This window comes from Drosophila willistoni, chromosome 3R (assembly GCF_018902025.1).
Source record: "Drosophila willistoni isolate 14030-0811.24 chromosome 3R, UCI_dwil_1.1, whole genome shotgun sequence".
NCBI lineage: Eukaryota > Metazoa > Arthropoda > Insecta > Diptera > Drosophilidae > Drosophila > Drosophila willistoni.
In genome coordinates, this window is record NC_061086.1 from 26,987,419 (window position 1) to 27,012,628 (window position 25,210).

General features: G+C 37.3%; 5 protein-coding genes across 6 annotated transcripts; 2 read left to right on the forward strand and 3 right to left on the reverse strand.

The window, feature by feature from the left end:
• Nucleotides 1-1,589: 1,589 nt before the first annotated feature.
• Nucleotides 1,590-16,048, reverse strand: LOC6647774 (tachykinins). Of its 2 annotated transcripts, none has more exons than XM_023178623.2 (4): nucleotides 15,961-16,048; nucleotides 2,464-3,191; nucleotides 2,118-2,331; nucleotides 1,590-2,051 (listed from the first exon to the last, which is right to left on the reverse strand). In XM_023178623.2, exons 2-4 carry the CDS (start codon nucleotides 3,118-3,120, stop codon nucleotides 2,035-2,037), a joined length of 888 nt encoding a protein of 295 aa, XP_023034391.1. In that variant the 5' UTR covers nucleotides 3,121-3,191; nucleotides 15,961-16,048; the 3' UTR covers nucleotides 1,590-2,034. The 2 variants fall into 2 exon arrangements, with proteins under 2 accessions (XP_023034391.1, XP_002069709.2); XM_002069673.4 differs by having other exon boundaries at nucleotides 1,591-2,051; nucleotides 2,118-2,307; nucleotides 15,961-16,047.
• Nucleotides 7,489-12,087, forward strand: LOC6647773 (beta-galactosidase). Its single transcript, XM_002069672.4, has 5 exons — nucleotides 7,489-7,630; nucleotides 9,821-10,076; nucleotides 10,139-10,353; nucleotides 10,413-10,830; nucleotides 10,908-12,087. Exons 2-5 carry the CDS (start codon nucleotides 9,838-9,840, stop codon nucleotides 11,956-11,958), a joined length of 1,923 nt encoding a protein of 640 aa, XP_002069708.1. The 5' UTR covers nucleotides 7,489-7,630; nucleotides 9,821-9,837; the 3' UTR covers nucleotides 11,959-12,087.
• Nucleotides 16,049-18,860: 2,812 nt separating the features above from the next.
• LOC6646944 (kelch-like protein 18) lies at nucleotides 18,861-21,040 on the reverse strand. The gene is made up of 3 exons (XM_002069671.4): nucleotides 19,979-21,040; nucleotides 19,658-19,916; nucleotides 18,861-19,599 (listed from the first exon to the last, which is right to left on the reverse strand). The coding sequence occupies exons 1-3, from the start codon at nucleotides 20,956-20,958 to the stop codon at nucleotides 19,117-19,119; spliced, it is 1,722 nt and encodes a 573-aa protein (XP_002069707.2). The 5' UTR covers nucleotides 20,959-21,040; the 3' UTR covers nucleotides 18,861-19,116.
• A 109-nt stretch (nucleotides 21,041-21,149) lies between these two features.
• On the forward strand, nucleotides 21,150-24,783 carry LOC6646943 (TATA box-binding protein-associated factor RNA polymerase I subunit B). Its single transcript, XM_002069670.3, has 4 exons — nucleotides 21,150-21,642; nucleotides 21,701-21,821; nucleotides 22,340-22,786; nucleotides 22,845-24,783. Exons 1-4 carry the CDS (start codon nucleotides 21,215-21,217, stop codon nucleotides 24,492-24,494), a joined length of 2,646 nt encoding a protein of 881 aa, XP_002069706.1. The 5' UTR covers nucleotides 21,150-21,214; the 3' UTR covers nucleotides 24,495-24,783.
• LOC124459678 lies at nucleotides 21,834-22,335 on the reverse strand. The gene is made up of 2 exons (XM_047009141.1): nucleotides 22,041-22,335; nucleotides 21,834-21,984 (listed from the first exon to the last, which is right to left on the reverse strand). Exons 1-2 carry the CDS (start codon nucleotides 22,213-22,215, stop codon nucleotides 21,863-21,865), a joined length of 297 nt encoding a protein of 98 aa, XP_046865097.1. The 5' UTR covers nucleotides 22,216-22,335; the 3' UTR covers nucleotides 21,834-21,862.
• Nucleotides 24,784-25,210: the final 427 nt, after the last annotated feature.

Below are 25,210 nucleotides of genomic sequence, written 5' to 3' on the forward strand. Positions count from 1 at the left end.
AATTGTGAAAGTACGAGAGCAGCGGTGATAAGTGCCTACACTGTCCTACAAATGTTGGGCAAATGTTTTTCTTTTTCATCTTCATAAAATTTTCCATTGAAATTATCACAGGTAGTAGGTACCTTCTGACCATTAGGTGGTGTTAGAGGTGAAGAAATGAGTCCTACCTGTTGAGTTCTGCGCAGTTCTCTATTTGGGTTATCCCTGACAACAACAACAACAACATATTTAGAGTCACCCACAAGTCATCAATCACTAGAGAAGTCTTTTTGTTTTGTTGTTGTTATTGTTGTTTCTTGTGTCTGATGGGTGCCTTATTAAGAGTCTCTGTTCATATTAAAAAAGTGTACTGTTTGTTGTCTTTTCATTTGTTTTGTATGTAGACATGTATCTATCCCAAAAGAACAACATGTGTAATTTTCGGTTCTAGGAATTGTGAAGCATTTAATGGAGTTTCATACCCAGCATTTGAGGGGTATATGTAGGTCAGGTAAAGCTAATGCTTTAGCTAATGCAGGAGATAGATAAATATTAGGAATTGGCATTCGGGTGTGCAGTCAAACTTAGCTAAAGTGAACATGTAGATAATAATGTTTACAGTATCAGTATACAATCGCCCTGAAAGTTTTATCAATCTTTTTTTTAACTTCTTTAAGTAATTTACACAACGAATACTATATATTTTCAGTCAGGCATATGAGTATATATAACATTCAGCTGCCATAGATCGTAGGATACAGACGAGAGGAGACATCCAAGACAAGAAGAATTTTCTTGCATTAGCAATATTTTGTAAATGCAGTAACTTTTTAAATCTCTATAGAAAAAAGTATTAATTATTATGTATTTTGATGAAGACGTTATGAAAATTTAAGCCTACTCGAGGTCAATCTTCAAAAAAAGAAAAAGATTATTTCAAGGGCAGCACAAATGTTGATAATTCAAAAAATGATTGAAAAAAATTAAGATTTTTATGTAAAAGTTTAGAAAAATGTTTAATAGAATATGAATGAGTAATTTTTAAGTTCTCTTGTTGATAAGAAGTTGTTTATTAATTTAAAGAAGACTGAAGAATGACTCTTGCTTTCAGAATCATTCAGAATCTAACTTATATAAGTTATATATGTACGAAAACGAAACCTAAGGCTATTGGTGATATTGACAAAGTTTTTGTTCTAGGAAAGTTGAATTGCATTATAGAAAACTTGTAATTTTTTAACCCATTTAGGTTCTTTTTCACAGCTTCACTATCTATTAAAGGGTATTAAGACTTCGACTGCCAAATTATTGACCTCTAGCAGACAGTTTCTTGACTTCTATATCATTATTTGACCAAGTAATTTATTGATATTGATTTCTTTTCGTTTTTTTTAGTAATAATTTTTATTCTGTTCATTACCAATAGTTACAATATTTACAATATTTAATTAGCCATTTGTGTTAAGATATACATATATAAGATAGGCTCCTTTTGGTAAATAGATGCGAATTTTTGTCATTTTTTGAAAATAAATAAATAAATAAATCATTTTTGTTTGTGTGTGCTTAAAAATGCATATTTTTCTTCTTTTTTTTGTGTTTTTTTTGTTGAATAATTGATCTATTTAGATTTAATTTTGATTAATAGTTTTACACTTAGATATGCAAATAATTCAATTTATGTGAATTTATTTCAAAAAGCTTTAAAAGCTTTTGATTACAATTACAGTTATATTACATAGTCTCGGAGGTGTTAAATATTAAGCTTATGTTAAGATAACAGATTCCAGTGTGTGTGTGTGTGTGTGTGTCTCTTGTGTTCCTTGTGATCCTTGCGTTGATTAATAGTTGCACTTGAAATAATCTCCAGCCCAGTGATTATTTCAAACACAACATTATTATATTTCACTTCTCTCTCTCTCTCTATCTGTGTGTGTGTGTTTGTGTGTGTATCTGTGTGTGCATGTACATACATATATTCTTGGCCTAGTTGAGGAACTTCCAGCTGTGTGTCTTTCAATAACTGAGGAACGCAATTTACTACTTTATAGAGACTTATTCCAGCGCCAAAACTGCAAAAAAAAACAAACTTTTTGTAGCCAAAACTTAATAAATTTTTGATTTGATTAACAATTTACCTGGACGTTTGCCTCGCATGCCGACAAAACCATTGGGCGCTCGTTTCTCGTTAAGGAGATAAGACCATGGATGGACGAGATACTGATCCTGACCATCCTCCAGATCCAGATTATTCTTTTTGCCTCGAACAGCCACAAATTTGTTATTGAAGTCAACGAAACGATGTTTCTTGCCACGCGCATCGTAGGCCTTTTTAAAGAGATTGCGCCAGAACTGAATGCGTTTAGTTTCTCAGAATTGTGCTTAACATTAACATGGCTCAAACAATTTGAGAAATGAAAACACCAAAAGATTTTGAGTGCTTCCATTTCTCGGATAAGCAAAAGCAAATTGATATGTTCTTACCTCTGACAGGGGAGCAGCTCGCTTGTAATTCTGATGGGAAACATCCTTTTTGCCACGCACACCCACAAAGGCATTGATTGGAGCACGCTTCTCAAAGAGTTCCATGGCATCGTCGTCATCCTCGGCTGGTCGCTTGCCTCGCATCCCAGTGAATCCAGTGGGTGCCCTCTTGTTGGGTATCTCTGCATCTCCCACACTATTCTGATCTGCCAGGCGATCAAATAACTCCTGCAGGACATTCTCACGCAAACGCTGCTCCTCGATCTGCCGCAGCAGATTCGATAAACGATTGCTGCTTGGAGTATACTTTTTGCCCCGCATTCCGACGAATGCTGTTGGCGCCTTCTTCAACCTCCTGCCGTTCTCATAGTAGTCATCACTGTCCTCTCCATAGTCTAGGGGATCGGGACCCAACCAATTGTCATTGCTCACAGGGTAAGCCCTATCTGTTTCCGTATCCGTTTCCAGCTCCTTCTTGCCCCGCATTCCTATAAATCCTGCTGCCGGTGCGCGCTTCACCAGTTTTCTGGGCTCCTGTTGCAATGAAGTTGCCGTGCTGCTAAGATTGTTCTCATCACCCTCAGAGATGGCCGCATTAGCCATGGTTAACAACAGCAGCGACAACAACATGCCGTTCGAACCCAAATGTTGGAGCATTGAGCAACAGAGTGTGGAGTACTTTTGGGCGGGAGTTTTATTTGGTTCTCTTTGCACAAATGGATCTTTATCTGCAAAACAAAATATAGTATCTTAGTGTCAGTGTAAATGGTCATTAAGTTTAGCTGAAAAGTATGCAACAAAATTGAATACAGTTTGGGCTTTGATTTCGATTGCTCATGCAGCTTAAAAAGCTGCAAGATTTGAGTCATCATTGGATTCTTCAATATGAACAACTTCTTCTTCTAGCCGAAAGAATATTACTTTATTTTAGACAATTTCTAACCGATTTCTATTAGGAATGTGGAGAATTTATCATATAAACTTTACTTATTTTGGTATGAAATGCATTTTGGTTAATGAGTGAACATTAAATCAACTATTTTGTGATCAATCCCTTCGATCATTGCTAGTTACGTCAACTGAAGTTCAATTCAAAACAGGTTCAATTTAAAGCAAAGCAAAATGAATTGACTGGACCTTAGTCCAACCTATATGACTATGAAGCTATTCCCAAACCAGAGATTTCCAGAGATTTTGCATTGAGCATGAAGATTCTAGACACCAAATTCAGGGAATCCGCATGCTGTTTTAGACGGGTTCCAGTTAATTAGATTCAACATTTAACATCTTGTTCATTAATAAACGTTCTACTTTATCTAACTAAAGTTTTCATCAGACCAAACTATTATTAAAATTAATGTATTAGTCTTTATTTCACAAACTTCTTATCTAAGCCATATCGGCATCTCCAATTTTACCAAGAAAACGTCATATTAAATTGACTTTTGATTGTGTAAAACGAATCGTTGAGCCAATTTAAACAATATTTGCATGATATAGCCAAAAGCATATTGGACCATGTTGGAGCTTCTAATTGAATGAGTTCTTTGCATTAAAATTTTGTTAAGTGAATTGAATAATATGTATCTGCGATGGTGTGTTCGGATTTCATATTCAAAAACCTTTTTCTTTGCTCCCCCATTTGGGTTTTTTGTTGTGCTGCTTGTGTTTGTTTATACATATTTATTTTAGTGCACTCACATTTACATTGGGAAAAGGAGAAAAACAAATGCCTCGTGGCAACTACTTGACCTTTTTGTGGTCTAGTTTCTAGTGGATGCGGATGCGGTGGTGATGGTGCTCACTGGGCCACAAAGTGACGGAGTGGCCGCCACCCATGGAGGGGTGTGGGGGGGGGACTACTTCAAATTGCATATGCATAAATTTTGGTGGAATGGTTAGTAACGGGCAAATAGCAACAGCAGCTAACGGCTTAAACTAGTCCCAAATGCAAACATTTTTCCACCAGCATGCAAAAAGAGCCTTCAATTGCATCCTCGATATGCCGCCGTTCCACATGATTATGCTGCCGGGTGAAGCGGCAAAGTTGTCGTTGTGCGGATTCACCACGCCCTTGTTAAGTAAAATTGCCATGCAAAATGCCTGAGAGATGGAGCCGGAGCTGGGTTTGGCATCTTTGCTTGCTTTGATAAGCCAAATGGTGTCAGAATAGCAACTAGAAGCAACAACCGCAATGTCTAACGATGCACACAGGAAGCTGGGAACAAACATGTAATTCAATTGATTGCCACCGGCGGCGTCAAGAGCTAACAACTTGCCACTCCGCCCAGCAAAGAAAAAACAAGAGGAGCAGGAGCAACAGGGGGACGAGGAAAGGGAGATGGCTTTTGAGAAGCTGAACAGTCGACAGTTTTTCTACTGCAATTCAATTGAAGTTAAGTTTGAATTGAATTGAATTGATGTTGAATTTGCGACAATCAACAGGTTGTGTGGGCTAAAAATACTCTACTCTTAAAAGCCATCACCTATCTGATGACGTCACTTGGGGGCCTAAGCTTAAGTGGCAAGTTTCCATCAAAATATAGTTTTTTGTTTTAATCCAATGAAATGGCACATAATGTGCACTCTCTACGAACAGGTGGGCAAAAGATAATAAGTATTATGCCATTTGCAGCTTCCCACTTGAACAAAATTTTTATTTCTTTGACATTTGTTCTATAGAGTTTTTATTTTTGGGGGGCTTACACAAACACATACACATCGGTTAATTATCTTTACTTATTATACCACTGTGTGTCATCGTAGCAGCATCAGGTAATGCTGGCCAAAAGTTTTGTGTGGCATAAAATTAGCAAATAGAAAATGTATAAAGCTTCCGGTTTTTGAGTCCTAACCCAATGTTTCAGTGTGTCCTGTGTGTAAGTTAGTCTTGCCGGTGACATGAAAGTGACAGCTAGGCAGACAGGCAGTTAAACAATGGACTCCTTAACTCCAGCCACACTTGGGCTATGTGTGTACTTTAACGTGTCTCAGAGTCACACACAAACACACACACACCACTAGGCGTATGTGTAATATTCTGGTGCTAAGCTGTTAACCTATATACATACCTACATATGTGTGACATCTAATTGTCTATGGATGTGTGTGTCTGTGTGTGTGTGTCAGTGTGGGTGTGGGCCTTGCCTGTTTGCTTTAGGCCTGAAACTCATCCCAGCGGACACTTTAAAATGCCAACATAGTCATGTAGGCATTAAAGATGGCCAAAAGGCAAGAAAGGAAAAAGGAATTGGGATTTACATTTTGGTCTATCATCCATACGTGTTCTATCTGGCTGTGTGTATATGTGTTAGTGTGTGTGTGTGTCTGTGTTTGTATGTGATGGTAATAAAGGCCCATTAACTCAGCTGAGCCCCAGCTCGAAAAAGGAAACTCCAAGAACAAACGAAACGAAACAAAATTAATAATAAAACAACAATACATGCATAGAAAATTCACTTGGTTTTCTTTTTTTTTGGCCCAATTTGCCTGCGGCTGCATTCTCGTCACCCTTTTTTGCATATGAGTAGAGACCAAAACAAACAGACGAACCCATCAGATGCTAAACAGGCGGGGCAAACGGGAACAACGGCTACAGTTAATGCATAATATATGAGGCATAACTGTACTTTTTCTTTTATATTTGCCAACAGCTGCAACCTACAAACATACATACATATATCGAGAAATATTTATATATGTATGTACATATCAGACGTGCGTGAGTGTTTTTAATAAATTTACATTAATTTTTTAGACCAATTTTTGGAAGTTTTTCTTTATATTTTCTAGTTGTATTAAGTAAAAGTCCATATACAGTAAAAATTCTACTATGTGACACAAGTATGTGTCGTAAAATGAATACGAAATTGCTATAAAATTTATCGTAAATTTATCTTGCAAGCAGAAGACTGCGTTTTCGGAACATATAAGGCATATATACTCTTAATCCGCATCAACAGATACATTGATTTAGCCATGTCTGTCTATTTTAACCACAAAAGCCATTGAAATTAGAATGTAGACTCGTTTTTTGCCTTTCTTTTGTCATATTTAAAGAATCGTTAAACATTTTGGCAAATCTATAGATCCACAACACAAATCAAGTTATAGATATAAGATTTTTATAGAACACAGGCCAACAGAATTGCTCGCTTAGAGCGCTAAAGTGCTCGTAATCTCGTAACACTGAGCAATAAATCCTTATATAATTGTTTCACTTACTTAAAGTTCAAAAACCATTACAAAAAAGGTGAAGGATTTCTATTATGCATATAAATGGCTAAATAAATAAATTGTTTTTACTTTAAAGACGTCAAACGTTATTAAGTTATATTCGTAAAAACATAGAAGTCGGTTGTAAATCAGTTTGAATAGATACATATGTGTTTCTGTCTATATATCTGTCATCCGAAGACACTCATAATGCACGTATCTACGTATTAAAATTTGTGACGAGCTAGTAATAATTTAAAATCGTCAATGTGTGTAAAGTTAGACTAAAACACGTTTTTTCATGTTTCTGAGTTCATTCATACGTATTTGGATTGTATCTGGTTTGTGTAGTATATCTTAGTTTATATAAAGATTAAGAATATATATTATATGCATCTTCTATGCCAAAGAATTTTATGAAAAAGATTTTTTTAAATTACTTAATGCTTAAGCGCCGTTTAGTTGAAAAATTCTGTAAATGAACTCATTTTTCATATTTTGGCATCATTTTGAACAAGTTTTTAAGAAATTTTCGTCTCCAAATAGCATTCATTAGTATTTTTCATGCATTTCAAAAACAAATCTCGATACTGTTAGCTTTTAATAAATTTTATTTTTTTGTGGTGTTCATACATTGTTAAATGATCTTTTTTAAGTATAAATTGATTTGCAACTTAATGCCCCAGTTCCGCACTGTTAGAACTCTGTTAAATAGCAGAGGCAGAGGCAAAGGCAGACTGTTAACATGACATCGTTATGTTAAACATGTTGTAGCTGCAAATCCGTTGTATTTAAATGCGATCAGTCAGAGCTCAGTTTAAGTCCGAAGCGGATCGTTTTGCCTGAGGCAAACGCGTTGAATAGATCAGTGCATAAGAAAACTGCAAAGTGTGTTCAATATACGAAACATAAAAGTAAAAATTGCTCGAGTTCTGCTTCATTTTGGATTAAGGTGAGTGCTGAAACAGGATCAAAATTTGTATAATGAACTATGCTAAAACAAAGAACACAAATAAAATGCTAAACTTTCTAATCGGGAGTGGGGGTCGAAGTAGCCAAGGAGTCAAGTCGGGGCATATATATGTGTATGTATGTACATAAATACATACAAATGTACATACATAGGTATGGGTATGCAAAATAATTGAATTGGGTCAAATGCTTTAAATGCTGGACTCATGCTGTTTGTTTGTTTTTTTGTTTTTAAGAACAATTCTGTATAAAATTAACGTTAAACATTAAATCAATGTGTGCCGCTGTCGAAGCATTAAATAAATGGAAGTATAAGGGTCTGGGGAATTTTTCGTTTTTTGGAGGGGGCTGAGGTTCATACAAGTTCACGGTCATGATTTCACAGATCATTTAATTTGATTTTGTTTAAAATGAATGAACAAAGTGATTTCAAGGGAACAAATCAAGTTGTCAGCAACTAAATAAATCCCCTTTTTAAAAGAAACAAAAAAAAAAAACGTATTCAAGGAATCAAATGTCAAGAAATTGTGGTTTTTGGTATGAAATTGTTGTTATCAGCAATTATTATTATTATCGTCATATACATATTTGTTATTTGATGGATTTCTATTTATTATTTTTTATAGTCCTCATCATTTGTTTAAATTAACTTAAAATATATAATTTTGTTTCATTTTTTACATTTATGAGGCTATTTATGGCATGAATCATCTTTGTATATGTGGTGATGTCCATTAAACTAATTACAATTAATTGTCTTCACATACAAACAAAGTTTAAACCAAAAAGAACAAAATAAATCATTTATAGCAAACTTAAGTTAATTTTGTGTAAACACGTACCAAAACAATATGATTGCAAGTCACTACTGATAGAATGCAACAACAAAAAATAAGACATATAAGTACACTCCTCATCACTTGAATAGGACACCTCCAACGCATGTTTTCCATGACACACTACTCCCCAACCAATAAAGCTAGCGATCCTTTAACAAAATTTGTATGATCACTCGCCAAAATAAACGATGAAACTAAATGCATGTTCTATTCAAGTGACAGAAAAAATTTACTCAATTTCATACGAATTCCAACACAAAGCAAAAAAAAAAATATAACGGCTCTTTTCCAGAGGTTTCTGTTGCGTTCTGATAGACGTGAATAACTGCTAAAAGACAACTTGCAAGAAAACCGTTATTTTATCATTTCGCTTTTGAGTTCTTCGCAAAAATACAATGACCGTACAGGCTGTCCTATTCAAGTGATGAGGAGTGTATATGAAATATATGTATACTCAGATCAATTGTTGATCTGATTGTTAAGTTGAAAAAAAAAATTAAAATTTAAACAAATATGCGGTATATAAATTCACTCATTTGAGCTAAGCTGAGTATGAAAAAAAAGAAGAAGGCCTGACATCGGATTCAATTAACCGATTTCGTAGGTTAGGAAGAACAACAACAACCACACAATGGGAAAGACGATGACGTCGACATAGACGACAGACGTCGTTGACAGATGCCAACTAATTGAACCATGAACTTAAATTGTGAAAAGAAAAGATTCTAAGCGGGAAAACTGACACAGATTTACATAGATTTTATACTAGGAAGTCAACATGATGGTAATTCCGGCATTATTTCATTACTAGGAAACAGATACAGTTCAGTTCAGTTCAGTACAGTTCAGTTCAACGTATTGTCGACCTATAAAGTGGCCTAATTCAAAGATATTTTTAAATTATCCATAAAGAATCGGCGACTTGTCACACATTAAGTAGGCATATTAAAGTTTACAATATATTACTCATACGCTTTTGCCAACTGCTTGCAGTTAATTATTGCCATTTTTAAGCCGTTTATTAATGTGAGAGGCTCAAGTGAACTCCAAGCTGATTATTAATTGCTGAATTGAAATAAAATATTTCAGTTAAATTGCAGCAAAAAAATCATAACTTTTAAGTGTAAAGATAAAATGCTAACAGTAGCAGTATATTTTAAAAAACTTTTCTTGATTTTTACTTAAATTTATGGTTTTAAGAGCAGCAATGTACAAACATATCCGGAATATATATTCTAGATCGTACTTACGTATATTATGCCGCAGAAATTTGGTACCATGAGTAAGAAAAAGAAAAAGAACAAACTCTATATTTCCACCAGTTTTTTTAGGAAATTTCAAAAAAATTATGAAGTTTGTTCTTCTGGCTGGGACGGTGTTTGTCCTGCTCGTCTTGTTTAATGTAATTGGGAATACTGTGAATGCCAATCGGACATTTGTTGTGGACTATGAGAATGATATATTCCTGAAGGATGGACAACCGTTTCAATTTGTAGCTGGATCTTTTCATTACTTCCGCGCCCATCCGGCCACATGGAAGAGACATTTGCGGACTATGCGGGCTGCAGGATTAAATGCAGTTACCACGTAAGTTGCGAAAGAGTCCTTTAGAAGATGAATATTTAAATGGATGCCGCTCTGGTTTCTAGTTATGTGGAATGGTCTCTTCACAATCCACATGACGGTGTCTACACATGGAATGGCATAGCCGACTTGGAGCACTTTATCCGCTTGGCAGTTGATGAGGATTTGTTGGTGATTCTACGGCCGGGTCCATATATATGCGCGGAACGTGATATGGGCGGTTTTCCCTATTGGCTGCTTAATAAATATCCTGGCATCCAATTGAGGACTGCAGATATAAGTGAGTAGTGTTATGTTGCACAAGGAATTCTGTCAAATTTTAATTTATTTTCTACTTAGATTATCTAAGCGAAGTCCGCATTTGGTATGGGCAATTGATGTCTCGCATTGTTCCCTATCTATATGGTAATGGTGGTCCCATCATAATGGTCCAGGTGGAGAATGAATATGGCTCGTATTTCGCCTGTGATCTCAACTATCGAAATTGGTTGCGTGATGAGACCGAAAGTCATGTGAAAAACCAAGCCGTTCTCTTTACCAACGATGGACCTGATGTTCTCCGTTGTGGCAAGATTCAAGGTGTCTTGGCCACAATGGACTTCGGTTCTACCAATAATTTAAAGGCCATTTGGGCCAAGCTACGACGCTTTGAACCCAAAGGACCGTTGGTTAATGCAGAATACTATCCTGGTTGGTTGACCCACTGGACAGAGGCAATGGCTAATGTCAGTATATCATCGATTACGGGTACCTTCAGGTAAGTGCAATGAGCAATTGCATAAGATTTTGACATTATTTTAAAAATGGTTTTCTCTGTCTCTCTCACTCCCAAAGAGACATGTTGGAAAGCGGAGCCAGTGTGAATTTCTATATGTTCTATGGTGGTACCAATTTCGGTTTCACAGCCGGTGCCAATGATAATGGACCGGGCAATTATCTGGCAGATATTACCAGCTATGACTATGATGCTCCCATGACTGAAGCCGGTGATCCCACACCCAAATATCATGCTCTGCGACGCATTATTGCACGTTATTTACCTATGCCCAATTTGCCGGTGCCAGGTCCAGTTCCCAAGCGGGCATACGGATCTGTTCGACTCCTGCAAAGTTCGTCTCTACTGTCACAGGAAGCTCGTCAAGAACTGGCCACTGGCATGGTTCAGTCAACCAAACCCAAAACATTTGAGGCCTTAGATCAATATTCAGGTTTGGTGCTATATGAGACCTGGCTGCCCAGTTTCAAGCGTGATCCCAGCATTCTAAATGCACCTGGACTTGCCGATCGCGGCTATGTCTATGTGGATGACGAGTTTGTTGGCCTATTGGCCCGAGAGACGCCAATATTCCAATTGCCTATCAGTGCCAGTGCGGGACGTCGACTACAGATTCTAGTGGAGAATCAAGGACGCATCAATTATGGACTCAAAATCAACGATTTCAAGGGTCTGACCAAAGATGCTTATCTCGATAAGCGTGTGCTCAACAATTGGAATATGACCAAATATCCTTTGGAATCTTATGACAACTTGAACAAGCTAATCACCGAATCAAATTCAGTCCTTATCCACGAGTTGAGAAAGCCACAGCGAATGCTTCGCTCTGGTCCAGCTATTTATCATGGTACGCTGGTCATAGATAAGGACGATCAATTGGCGGACACCTATGTCGACATGTCAGGATGGGGCAAGGGTATTCTCTTTATTAATGGCGAGAATTTGGGACGCTATTGGCCATTGGTGGGACCTCAAGTCACACTCTATGTCCCCGCTCCAGTGCTCCAGGTGGGCGTTAATCAGTTAGTTTTAATCGAACTGCAACAGGCTCCCACATCTCTGGAACTTCGTTTCCGTGATACACCCATCCTCAATGCAAGATCTTCTTAGGATTTAAGTTAATGTTAGTGTAAGTCTCGTGTAAATCTGTATGCGGTTTAAGTTCTTTGTGTGTTAGACATTAAAGCAAAACATCATTTTTATACCATACACCCATAGGGTGAAATGGTATATTAAAGTCGCCAAAATGTATGTAACAGGCAGAAGGAAGCATCTCCGACCCCACAAAGTGTATATATTCTTGATCAGGATCAAAAACCAAGTCGATCTAGCCATGTCCGTCTGTCCGTCCGTCCGTCCGTCCGTCCGTCCGTCCGTCCGTCCGTCCGTCCGTCCGTATGAACACCTAGATCTCGGAGACTATAAGAGCTAGAGCCACCAAATTTGGTATGCAGTCTCGTGTAGTATGTACGCTTATCGAGTTTGTTTCAAATTTTTGCCACGCCCCCTTCCGCCCCCAGAATTTACATAAAACTGTTTTTCTTAAAAAGTATACCAGATAGAAACATCAAATTTGGTTTATATACTCGTTTAGTTAGCGCGCAGAAAATAATTGTTCCAACTTTTTGCCACGCCCCCTTTCGCCCCCGGAATTTACATAACTCTGATTTTCTTAAAAACCATGAAAGCTACCGACATTAAATTTGGTATGTAAGCTAGCTTAATAGACGCGCAGATATTGACTATTTAAAAATTTTGCCACGCCCATTTCCGCCCCCGAAAATTAAACAAAACTGATTTTCTCGAAAACTAACAAAGCTAAACTCACCAAATTTAGTATGTGTATTGGCTTAGTATGCGCGCAGAATACATATATTTTAATATGTTGCCACGCCCACTTCCGCCTCCATAATTTAGAAAAAACCGATTAGCTCTTGCAATTTTTTGACCATCGCGATCAAATTTGGCAGACTAATAAATCTTATCTATTTCTATCAAACTACCAAATTTGATTGAAATCGGACTAGAAACATACAAAATATACGTATGAACGTATTTTGCTACGCGATCCATAAGGGCAGAATTGGCCGTTGGCTAGTGGCGGCGCTAGAGTGCTTGTGTGTTTGTAGAGTGAGCGAGATAGCAAACGGTATGAGGCATGTTAAAACAATTTAGTAGACATACATTTGGTTTTCGAAATTCTAAATATTTGTTTCACCTGGTGTATGGTATACCCAAGTCGGCGAGACGACTTACTTACTTCATTTTTGTATATGGAACACACAGACTCATTAGGGCCGGTGACGGTGGGACATGCGTGTGTGTATATGTGTGACCTTTGTATGTGCGGCTTGGCCAAATTAATCCCAAATGATTGAAATTGAAATCACGCTGATGAAGTCACAAGTCAAAAGGCACAACATACCCTCAGACGTTTGACGCGTCTTGGCTCGTTGATTTTCAGTGGCTCATCCCTCCAAAAAGGAAGTTTTTTTTTTTATAGCCATACTCCTCGCTTAGGTCTTTACGTTTGTGTCTATGTGTGTTAAGGTTTCATAATATTTAATATGTAAGGGATGGTTCTACTAGGCTAATTGCATCAATTTTGGGTCCATTTGAAAATTGTTTTCTACAAGTGTGAAACGTCTCTTTAAATTAAACATAAATATAAAAGTCACTCTTTAAATTGTCCATAATATAAACCAGAACTGACCAAAAGCCTTTAAAAGGCGTAGAAATTGTCCACCAGTTAAAATTTAGATAGAAATAGAAAAATAAAAAATTTGTTTTCCAAATAAAATGACCCAAAAAAAAACTACAAACTACAAACTACAAAGTTAGTCGCCAAAACAAAATTCCAATTCAAAAAGCCTAAAAGAAACCGAAATAAATTTGGAACTTCCATTAATGCTTGACATGAATGAAGTAATACATAAAATTGTTTATTTTAAGCTGTTTATCCTTTAGATATTTGATATTAGTTATAAGGTCCGTTGCAGGTCACGAGTCCTTTTAAGGCGTACATCATAATTCCAATTGTTTTATCAATCAGTTCTTATATATAGATTTATTTTTGCGATGTGCATTGAAATGGGTTTGAAACTCTCTTGCAATAAAATTTTCTACATTGGGGGAAGTCAGCAGTGTAAAAATATCTGAAATTCTTAAGTTCCTGAACATCAGCTAATGGTTATACAAAAAAATTGTCATTAGGATAAACTGCTCAATAGATCAAAGCGAAAAAGAGCTCTAATTGTGATGCCATTTTCAATCTATTGATTTATCTCATCTAATCTATCATTTTTTTCAATATGTCAACTTTCGGAAACAACAAAGTAATAATCTTTAGAATATTGAGTTCGAAATATCTTCTAGGAGGTGTAACATAACCAAACGTAAAAATTGTCAAATACATATACGAATAATTGCAGATGAGAATTAGTTTTTGAATGGGTTATTCAAAGAATTATTTGAATTAGGATAAAAGAATAGGTTTGTGGCTTCTTTTGCTGCAAATTTTGTTCTCTATTTTTCGTACGTCATAATCTCTATTCTAAAATTTAAAGTTATGCATATTTGGGGGTGGAGGAGGGCACAGAGATATTAACTCATGAATCTAGTTTTGGATTTGGCTGGTGCTCATTATAAAGAGACTCGGTGAATGTTAAATGGCTCCCCACTTGGCCATCTTCTTGTTGTGATTGTTGTTGTAGTTGTTAATGAGCCCTACAGCTATATGTAGTTATATATAGTAGTTGTCCAGGTTAATTAGAAGTGAGCTCGCACTTAAAATTTTCCCCTCTTTCTCCTCTTCTGCCCTGCCCTCTGTAGTCACTGCCTTATCTCTTTCTCTCTCTGTCTCTCTCAACGAAACAAACACATATAAATACACAGACAACAATACATGCAAGACGCCAACTTTTTAAAGCATCTTTTAGGCGCAGCTGCAGCTCAAGTATTTGGCCAGGCCTGCACATGTAATAATTGCCATAGTTGTTGTTTTGTTGTTGTTGTTGGCCAAGTCCAAGTTGACATAAAACAAGTTAAGGCCCAAGGGCAGTTTTAAAGCTTCACCTCAGAATGTCAGTTCATGTAGTGTAGTTCCTCTCTCATTTCTTTTGTTTTTTTTTGTTTTTTTTTTTTGGTTTTGGCCATGTCCTCTAATGGACTGCTGCGTGTGGTATAAGTACAACACCGGATGTACGGTCCAACGAGAAGGAGGTTGGGCAGTAGTAGTAGTAGGCGTGGCATTGATGTTACCGTTTTTATTAGCTTTTGCCGCCGGCTGCCTGGCAATTGACGGGGCAGCTAATAAACATTGTTGCAATTGAGATATTTCGTTTTGTTTTCCATCTTTTTGAAGTATTCAATTTAAAAAAATAAAACTCAAAACGAATGTTTTATAGTTATTTTGATCAGCGTATGTATGTAAATGCCAAATAAAGATATCTCATTTTATTTAACGCCAGCTTACTTGCTCCTAACTAAAGCAACAGCATTAAGACCTTAACTTTTGATGTCTTTTTAAATAAGATTTTAGAATTTCTTTCATTGCTGCTTTTGATATCTTGTTTTGATTTAAATTTTTATGTTCTTTAAATGTGTTTACAGATTACGAGTAGAATTTTAATGGTCAGCTTTGTTTAAGAACTCAAACTGACCCACAAATAAAATGAAATTGCTTAAAAGTCCCTCGACGCTTTCTTATTTTATGTCAATTAATGTAGAAATAAAGCTTCTGTTAAAAAAAATACTTTTCTTTTCTTAATAAACTTTTTGTATAAAATTGTTAAAAGAATTCTTCCAAAAAATATATATATTATTATTTCTTTTTTTAATTTTGAAACAGTTGAGAACAAAAATTAAGAAGATACATATCTGATGATATATTTCATGTAGTAAACCGCTTAATGGTTTGATCAAAATGTGTAAATATGATATTTGTTAACAAAAAAATTAGAAAAATATTTGAAAAAAAGATTTTTAGAAAAATATTTTAAACATATTTCTAAGTTGTTACAAAATTGTTATTCAAAAACAAAAAAAACAACTGGAAAATATTCTCACATTATTTAAGTTGAATAAAATGTTTGTCTTTAAATGTTCACTTACAAATTGTTTTCAGTTTGATATTGTTACACTAGTAGTTCACTGACTTTTTTTACTGATTTCTGGATTCCACACCGAACGAACACGGCCGGGCAGTATTCGAGAACTGAACACAGATCAAAGCATGCAAAGGCTTTTATAATGCCTGCAATAAAGAATGTGCCACAATGTGAGCCAAAAGATATGCTACACTTTTGCGGCCAAGCGAAACAGGAAATGGCAAACACGAAGTCCACATTCGACTGCTCTTCGTGTCTGTGCGTCAATGTCGTTGCTTTGTGTTTGTGTGTGTGTGTGTGTGTGTGTGTGTGTGTGTGTGTGTATGTGAGTTCGTGCATATCAACAATTGGTCGAATAGAATTCAACTATCCCGTGTGTGGGCGTTTTATTTTGTCTGTATGTGTGTTGCTGACTCGGTGTGCTTGCGTGTGTGTGTCTGTGTGTGTGTGCGGCTGGGTGAAACAATTCCGTTTCAACGGGAAATTCAGTTTGCATATGTGAATAAAACATTAAAAAACCTACAACAACAACAACAATCAAAAAGAAAGAAGGGGAAGCCCCTATAGAGACTGTATCAGATTCAGGGGGCAAGCTAGCGATAAAAATTAATTTCAATTTTTCGCCAAAAAAAAGGAAAGAAATATGAGTTGCTGTTTATTTTAAACTGTCCGAATTGGTTTTCAGTTAATCAAAAAATAATTTTCCCAACAACTCATTAAACAAACAATCGACTTGACACAAAAAGAGCAAACAATATTTTAATATTATTGTTTATGTTGAATGTCAATTAAACGAGCTACAGTGGGCAAATTCAGAATAAAGTGAAGAGTTTGGTAGTTCAATTTTTTATCTCAATGGAAAGTGCCGGAATTAGGGAAAGTAGCGGCAACAAAAGAAGAGGAATAAAGGACCTTTTATATAAGACTTTATTTATAATTTAGAATTTGTCTCTAAATTCAACTTATTTAGATAAGTTTAAGCCTTTTTGGACTTTGGCAGAAGCTGATTATTTCAATATCTTGATACCATAGTAATTAATGCCTTTAAAGTCCTATAAAGAGATACATATGATAGAATTATCTCTCTTTTTGCATTTGAATAGTATGCTATCTACTCTAAAAAGAGTCTCTTAACTAACTTCAATTTTCCAATACACACTTTTCTTATTTCTATTATCATAGTATATAAATAAACAAACAATTTCTATAGTTTCCCCTATTGAACCCACTGTGCGAACTCCAAAAATATGGCATTTAACATTTTGCCAATTTGTGTCGGTGTATTTAAGATAAAGTCATAAAGACCATGCAACAACATGGCTTGGTCATGTTGTTATTGTTATGATTCTTGTTGTTGTTATTGTATTGTGGACATAACAATGGCCCACATCTTTCCACGAGTTTTGGACTAAAATCAAGCGTTGAAACGTTGCATTTCATGGTGGCTGTTTCCTGTAGTGCGTTATCGTTTCCACATCCGCATCCTCTATCCTTGTGTACTTAAGACATTACCATCATAAAATCTGGACAAAATTTGCATTGCTGTAAAATTTGCATTTAAATTGCAGATATTTCTTTTTTTTTGGGACAGAGAGAAGAGACAGGAAAAACCATTGTTTTTCACTGTTTCAATTAGTAAAACTGAAACGAGTCACGCAATTTACCCGCTAACCATATATATATACATAGCCTCCCATCGATTGACAAATCAAATATTTACTTCAACCATTTGGTAAACATAATTAGCATTTAATTAAAATAAAATTGGTGCCCCAATCAATTGACAAGCAATTTTCTGATTTGATTATTAACAAAATCAAATAACTTTTGCCGCAGCAAAATTTTCTAACTGCGAACTAGATAAGGCTAGGTTATCAGTAATTCGCTGAGTGTCCCTATAAATGGAATTTATGCGACTAATTAGATTATGGACGTAGCTTGGTAAAATGGCACTTTTTATGGGTCACAACAACGCTCAAGTGGGAGTGGGTTGCAATGATGGTTGGAATGGGCATTAAGTGGGTAGGAATTCCTGTTTTTTTTTCTGTGTGTTTTTTTGGATGACCACCTGTTGGCATCATCGGAATGCTGGTTCAGTGTTGAAGGGGCCAAAATGTTGCAGAAATAGCAGCAGGTGGCACAAATTCAATTTGAAACTGCATTACACAAAAAGTGAGTAAGGGGACTGGGGCAAACAAAACAACAAAAAAATCACAAAAGCAAAATAGTGTGGACCTTTGTGACAACAACTAAATAAATAAACGAGGGTAGCTTGAAAAGATCGTTAAAGTCAGTAGTGTATTGGCCAAACACAGAAATTTCTAAATGTCTTACACCAACTGCCCAAAAAAGTATGCTATACCAATTGAAAGGAAATACCAGACGAACTCACAAAAATACATTATAGCATACTATGAAATCTGTGGAATCTGTGACATTACCGAAAATTCCTTTGCTCATAATTTTATAGTCAGTCATTAAATTTAACATTTAATTAATAACAAATGTTGAAAGTTATTAAATATTTCAATGACTTTTTAGCCAACACAGAATGAATCAAATTAGGCTTTATTTTACTTTCATTCATTGCCCAAAATTGAAAACAATATAGTTTTTACCTTCAGATTATATGATATGATGGTAGGTTAAGAACTTTACCATCGGCCCTATTTCAGCTGGACATTTTTTATACTCTTGTCATTTGTCTGGCAATTTATTGTTGTGCAAATAAATGGAATTCGTTGCATTGCGCACATTTCAAGCATATGGCTGGGCTGTATGGGATCCCAACAATTGAGTTATTCGCATACGATATGCACGATGATATATTCGATTAAATTGCATGAATGATACAAAGAAGGAAACAAACCAAATAACACGCACACATAAATGTATTTTAAATTAATTTTGAATGGTTTTAAGGTTTTTTTTTTTTCTTTTTACATTGATTTAAACTTTTGTAATTGAGTATTGCAAAGACTAGCCTAATAATAGAAACTAACAAATAAACAACTGGAATGAGATATATGTATATACTAAACAATTGATGACCCAGATATGGTTAGATAAAGCTTAGACCCTACTAACAAATTAATAGTATACAGCATAGATTACCTATAAAAGATATAAATTACATTAAATTTTGGCTAGGCAGACTAATTCATTCAATACGTATAACCCCGGCACCCACCCCACCACTGTGGGCGCACATCGATGGCATGAATGTCCACTTATCTGTCTCGGGATCATAGACCTCGACCGTGGACAGATTCGATTCCCCGTCGTAGCCACCGATGGCCCAAAGTTTACCCATATTTGCCGTTAAGGCTACACGGGATCTCTTACAATTCATTGGAGTAACCAATTTCCAGGTGTCAGTCAATGGATCATAGCACTCCACAGAGCGTAGAAACGAGTTGCCACAGTATCCTCCACATACATAGATTTTGCCATTCAATGTGGCCACACCCAGGCGACAGCGTCGATTTAGCATAGGAGCCATCTTGACCCATGTATCTTCATTTTGATCGTACCGTTCCACCGAATCGAAAATGGAAAGACCGTCATGACCACCCAAAGCGTAGACATAGCCATTCAATTGAGTTACCCCGCCAGCGGAACGATATTTCATCATTTGTGCCACCTTAAAAAGAAAAGAGATTTGAAAATTTCCTTTTTAATTATTTGATAGTTTCACTCACTGTTTTCCAGTTATTTGTCTTGGGGTAGTAGACCTCCACTGTATTAAGTGAGGTCACACCGTCGTAACCTCCGCACACATAGATACAATCTTCTAGTGCAGCCACGCCCACTGCACTTCGTTTGCATAACATGGCACAGCCCTGGGACCATTTGTTTTTGCGTGGGTCATAGACTTCCACAGTAGATAAACGCTCGGTGCCATTGAAGCCACCAAACGCATACAGTTTGCCATCCAAGACTGCCACGCCTACACGGGATCTTTATCAATGTAAAAATAAATAGATTTTCAATCTGTTGATCAGGAGCACAAACTGACTTACCTCATCATTGACATTTGCTCACCCATTTTCCATTTCTTGGATATGGGATCATAGATCTCCACTGTGCTCACTGATTCACCAGTGCTAGCCAGTCCACCTACTGCGTAAATTTGGCCTGTGAAGAAGTCACCGCGACGCTGACGAGTCCGAAAACTCTGAAGCAATCCCCTTCGCTCTGGCATTAAATGGAAGTCTTTTGCCTCGTCCAAAAGGTCTCGGCATTGGTGTGAGGAGCGTATCAGCTCTTCGCGAGCCACACGATCGGCCAAGAATTGTGGTGACAAGAGCGGCAAACGCACTGCAGCTAATACCTGGGGAAACAGACTCGATCTTTTTTCCTCTGCATACTTCACCCATTTCATGCAGGCTTCAAACATAACTTCTTCAGTACGGATATTGAGCTCATCCCGGCGCATTAACTCCAGCAGCTGATCACACTCGAGGGTGAGGAACTCCTCAGACTGCGAGACTTTGGCAAAATTCTGCTCGATGAACTTGTCGGCGGCATCGATTAATTGACGGCAGATCATGGCATCGGCAAAGGATCGAATGCCCAAAACGTTGTGTGGATGGAATCTAGAGATCAAGAAGGTGGCACAGGCGTCCCTCACATGGGTTAATTGGAGAAAGGATGCCCCAACCATTAAATTCTGCACATTTACATTATCAATCCGGAGTTGGCCGCTGTAAGCATAATTGATGAGGCTCTCCAGGGCACTCGGTTCTATAGCACTCTCTTTCATGGTGATTTCTTTGATCCGACTCTCGGCCATGTTGTTGGTGAACATGGCATAGAAATACGGAATTGTTGCTGCTAGGACAATGCGATGGGCGGAAAAACTTTGGTCCTCCACCTTTAATGTGACATCACAGAGCTTGCCCATCCGACGAATCTCTTTGAACAATGGAAAACTGTCGCTAAACAGTTGCTCATGTTTATATATAAAATATTGATCCTCCAGATTCTCGCTCAAGTCCATCTTTGCAATGTGACTGGATTGGCAAAGCAATCTACTATTTTTATTCTTAATTCTCTTTTTGTTTTGTTTTTTTGTTCTTGTTTGGCAAAAGATTCGATAGCACTATCGATACTATCGATATACTAGAGTATTTGCTGTAATCGATTTCCAACACTAATTGCCCAGCACTGGCTTATTCAAAATTACGCCACACTGCTGATGCACATGTCAGATTTGTTTACAACCATAGAAAACGAAAGTTAATTATTAAAATACAATGGATCAGGCTAATGAAGTAATGGAAATCGATCACATGGTGTGTGACATTTGCGGCGAACGAACATTTCAGGAACTGGCCGGATTTTATTACTGCATTGAATGCGGTACCAAAAAGGAGCAACTGGCAATGGCCGTTGAGATTAGCGCAGAAGATACCTTCAATGATACCTCAAAACACGCGTCTAGTTATGCGGTTAAGAAGCAAAAACGCAAATCCGAGGACGTCGATACAGACATTACGTCTTGGGAGTTTTACAATTATGTTCTGCGAGGATTTTTGCAAGAACTCCTTAATATGGGAGCTAAGCCGGAACTTAAGCTAATGACTCTACAAGTTTGGGCTGCCTACATGGGGCGCATGGAAGTGGCATTTTGTAATAACAACGAATTGGGTTTGCCCAAGTTAAATGTTCGCGTATTGGCCAGGTGAGATGCGTGAGGCGACTAGAAATCGTACAAGGATTTAATCTAAATTTTGTTATAGAGATGCCCGAATCATTTACAATCACAAGCAAGCCAAGCGCAAACGTATCCGTAATCAGTCCAAGGAAACCAGCCTAGTTGAGGATGAGCGCACCAATTGGCGCCATTGGAGAAAAACCAAGGTAATTTATGCTTTCTTAATTAATTTTGTTTATTATTTAAATTAACTCCAATAGAACTCAGAGGGGAACAGCAGTGGCAGTAGAAGGAACAGTGTACGAGGCTTGGGTTCCCTGTCGACAACATGAGATGGTGGCAATGTAGCCTCTACTCCAGGCAATGAAGCTGTGTGAATACAAATTGCTAGAAGTTTAAAGGGAAAAACATTTCGTTTTACTTACGATCAATAGCCGGAGCTCCTGGAACTGGCTGGGCATATGTCATCATGACCAAGAGAGCCAAACTAATTAGAACGAAGCGTATAGCAGACATGATTGTAGGAATGTAGATTGTATGTTGTAAGTGAAACTTATGAACTGTTGTCTGGCCCAGAAGAACGCACTTATATACCCACATATATGTAGGTCATTTTTGCATAAATTACGCAACAAATTACTTAAGCCATTAGCAAACTCTAAAAGTCATCAATTATTTTTTCGTTAATCTTATGCTTTTGTCTTTTCTTTTCATTGTCAAACAGCGTAAACTAGATGCCTCTGGATACAGCCAAAAGGATGCTCCCTCTGAGTCCACCTCGCAGGCCAACCAAAGCATCAAATTGCAATGGTCTCAGAATGCTCGTAAATCTCTAAAATGCCAAATGCCGCTTAAACATCTGGATAAACACAGTGTGGACAGCTCGGGCAGCATGCAGTGCCATGGTCTGCGTCCCAAAGCCAAGACCCTGAATCACTTCGATCGGAATATATATTGCCTGAATATAACCAAACTCTATGTTGTTCTGGGCATTGCATTGAATTTAGTAGAAGACGATATACAATTATCGGATCTGTTGCGGTTCATTGATGAGGAGCATATAACGGGTCGCAATGTATTAAGCTATTTGCCTGAGCATGTGGCAATTCATGGCAATCGCCTTCTCAAAGATATAGAATTTAGTCAACACTTGGACAAGTGTCGATACAAGGTGAATTACGGATTATTTCTGCATTAGAATAGCCAACTTAATCTATTTCTCTTTGCAGTTCATTCGCATGAATATAGCCCAGATGTCGCGATTCATAGATCTTAATGGATTTCAAAAGCCAAATTTAAATGATTTGGCCCAACGATATGTTTATGAACTAAGCCTCCCGCCCATGGTGGCTAGCTATGTTATAAGTCTGATGGACCTAATGCCGCCAACTTTCGAGCCAGTTTTTGGACTACAAACCTATCCGCGCTATGAGGCTCGTGTCATGGCTTATATTGTTTATGTGCTAAAGTTGTTGTTTGGACTAGATGATGTAAAAGAGCGTAGTATATCCCAATCCGCCCAAACGATCAATAAACAGCTACTGCAGGCAGCTTCTGATGAAGCTAGTTCTAGCAAGCTTCTCTTCGTTTATACCGAATGGATGGAGTTTGTGGAGCTGCGCAAGGTCTTAGTTGCGCATTACAATGAGAGTTTTGCCCAACGTTTTGGGGTGAAAACTCAGCTGGAACGGCAAGTGGACGATATGCTCATCAAAGAGCGCAAGGAAAAGGATCAAGAATATAATCTAAATGAGACTCTAACACCAGCTTTGCAACGACAACAGGACAATATCCGTTTAATCTTTGAGACTCTACTCAGCGAGGTATACGGCGAATCGAGCACGGAAAGTGCAAGCAAAGATCACATCGAATTTCAACCTACCCTAACGCCAGCCCACAGCTATTTCAAGCGATTGCTCCTCTACGCATCACGTGCGGAAGAGAGTGAGCGAATGAGTGTCAAGATACCCAATTATATGTATGAGGAGCATTCCGAGCGACAGTTGGCACCGTTTAAAAATCAAACAACAGAGCTCGCCGAGAGACTGGCAACGCAAGGATTTAACCTACGTGTAGAGGAGTTGGCCTGTCAGCAGGATTACGAAAACGTGGGCATATTTCAAACCCTGCTTAATAAACGACGCAAACCACAAGAAAGTCGCGCCAATTGCGACATCGAAATGGACCAGTGGCTTGAAGAGTTAAGCAGAAAGGAAAAGCGTCCCGCCTTTATATTTCGTCAGCCCACAGCCAAATATGGGGCGCAATATCAGCTAAGAGTCCAAGAACGGGCCATTCGGCGCGACAAACTGGAGAGTAATAATCCCTTTTGGAAAGTTCAAGCAACCCCAACATACATTTTAAATCTACCGAATGAGCAAATTAGTCTAAACAATTTGACTTCAATCCAAATCTTTGACGAAACCAATATGGATCCTTTGAAGTTGCCCTTGGAAAAGCCACGACGTCATTTGGAACGATCCCCCAACAAATCGGACGTTCAAGATGAGCTGCAACAGCCGAAAGTCGAAAGGGACGACGAGGACCATGAAGAGGATGCCAGCAGACAGGAATTAGTTTTAAATATATCAAACTTCGATTGCTGGCTCCTACACGGTTATATATCCAAGATACGCGACACGGACAAACGAGAATTGCGCGTCTTATTCCCCTGCTCATTCCGCTGGCTATTGGATATGTGTGCGGCCACCATTGGTGTACCCTGGGAAGTTCTCTACGAACAGTTGCTGGTCCTTGAGGTGATGTTCCATTACGGTGTCGAGGACTTGAATAATCACAACGATTTGTTACGCTTAAAATACAATACAATGAATAAGGATTTGAATCTATTAACCAAAACATTTAGAGATATGTGGTAGAGCTAATACATATATTAGGCGTCAGCTTACAATGTCTTGACAAGTTGGGAAATATAAACAAATTGTTTAAAATAATTCACCTCATAATTCTCTTTGGCATTTGATTCCATTCACTTGCTCTGTCTACATGAGGAAATGTTCTAGCAAATAAATGTATTTATGTTGGTGGTTTAGTTTATAAAATTAATATATTTTAAGCATAGATATATATGTATATGTGGGATGCATCTGATCAGTTTAGAGTTTCCAGCTGATTAAAACATACCTTCATGCTTCACGCACACACACATACATACATATACTTATTACCTATGTATATTAAATATTTAACTTAATGATTTTGTTATTTAAACAGTCACAAGAATAAGCAAGACACACACACATACATACATATATAATGCTTTAACGTATATGTATATTCATGTTATGTTTGTATGCATGCAGATTGAGCAACATCAATATCAATATGCAAATTAGCGTTTATCAGAGGCGACAACAACAATATTAACATCAACAAAAGCCACAGCTCATTTGTTTACAAAAGAGAGCAACACTCACACAAAGAGAGGCAGCAACAAGAGAGAGTGTGAGAGAGAGATAGTTAACGTAATTTATAAAAAGAGAATTAAGTAAGTGAGGCGTCTCGACGACTTCGGTGTACCATGCAGCAAGTGACCAAAATGTGTGTCTATTAAATTTATTTTACATACCTCATC

Coding starts and splice junctions, on each gene's coding strand:
- LOC6646943 (XM_002069670.3), top strand. CDS start 21,215: ATGGATCAGGCTAATGAAGTAATGGAAATCGATCACATGGTGTGTGAC. Junction 21,643..21,700: donor AATGTTCGCGTATTGGCCAG/GTGAGATGCGTG, acceptor ATTTTGTTATAG/AGATGCCCGAATCATTTACA. Junction 21,822..22,339: donor GCCATTGGAGAAAAACCAAG/GTAATTTATGCT, acceptor ATTGTCAAACAG/CGTAAACTAGATGCCTCTGG.
- LOC6647774 (XM_023178623.2), bottom strand. CDS start 3,120: ATGCTCCAACATTTGGGTTCGAACGGCATGTTGTTGTCGCTGCTGTTG. Junction 2,332..2,463: donor GAGCTGCTCCCCTGTCAGAG/GTAAGAACATAT, acceptor AAACGCATTCAG/TTCTGGCGCAATCTCTTTAA.
- LOC6647773 (XM_002069672.4), top strand. CDS start 9,838: ATGAAGTTTGTTCTTCTGGCTGGGACGGTGTTTGTCCTGCTCGTCTTG. Junction 10,077..10,138: donor GGATTAAATGCAGTTACCAC/GTAAGTTGCGAA, acceptor TCTGGTTTCTAG/TTATGTGGAATGGTCTCTTC. Junction 10,354..10,412: donor ATTGAGGACTGCAGATATAA/GTGAGTAGTGTT, acceptor TTTTCTACTTAG/ATTATCTAAGCGAAGTCCGC.
- LOC124459678 (XM_047009141.1), bottom strand. CDS start 22,215: ATGTGGGTATATAAGTGCGTTCTTCTGGGCCAGACAACAGTTCATAAG. Junction 21,985..22,040: donor AGGAGCTCCGGCTATTGATC/GTAAGTAAAACG, acceptor GTATTCACACAG/CTTCATTGCCTGGAGTAGAG.
- LOC6646944 (XM_002069671.4), bottom strand. CDS start 20,958: ATGGACTTGAGCGAGAATCTGGAGGATCAATATTTTATATATAAACAT. Junction 19,917..19,978: donor GAGCAAATGTCAATGATGAG/GTAAGTCAGTTT, acceptor ACATTGATAAAG/ATCCCGTGTAGGCGTGGCAG. Junction 19,600..19,657: donor AGACAAATAACTGGAAAACA/GTGAGTGAAACT, acceptor TTTCTTTTTAAG/GTGGCACAAATGATGAAATA.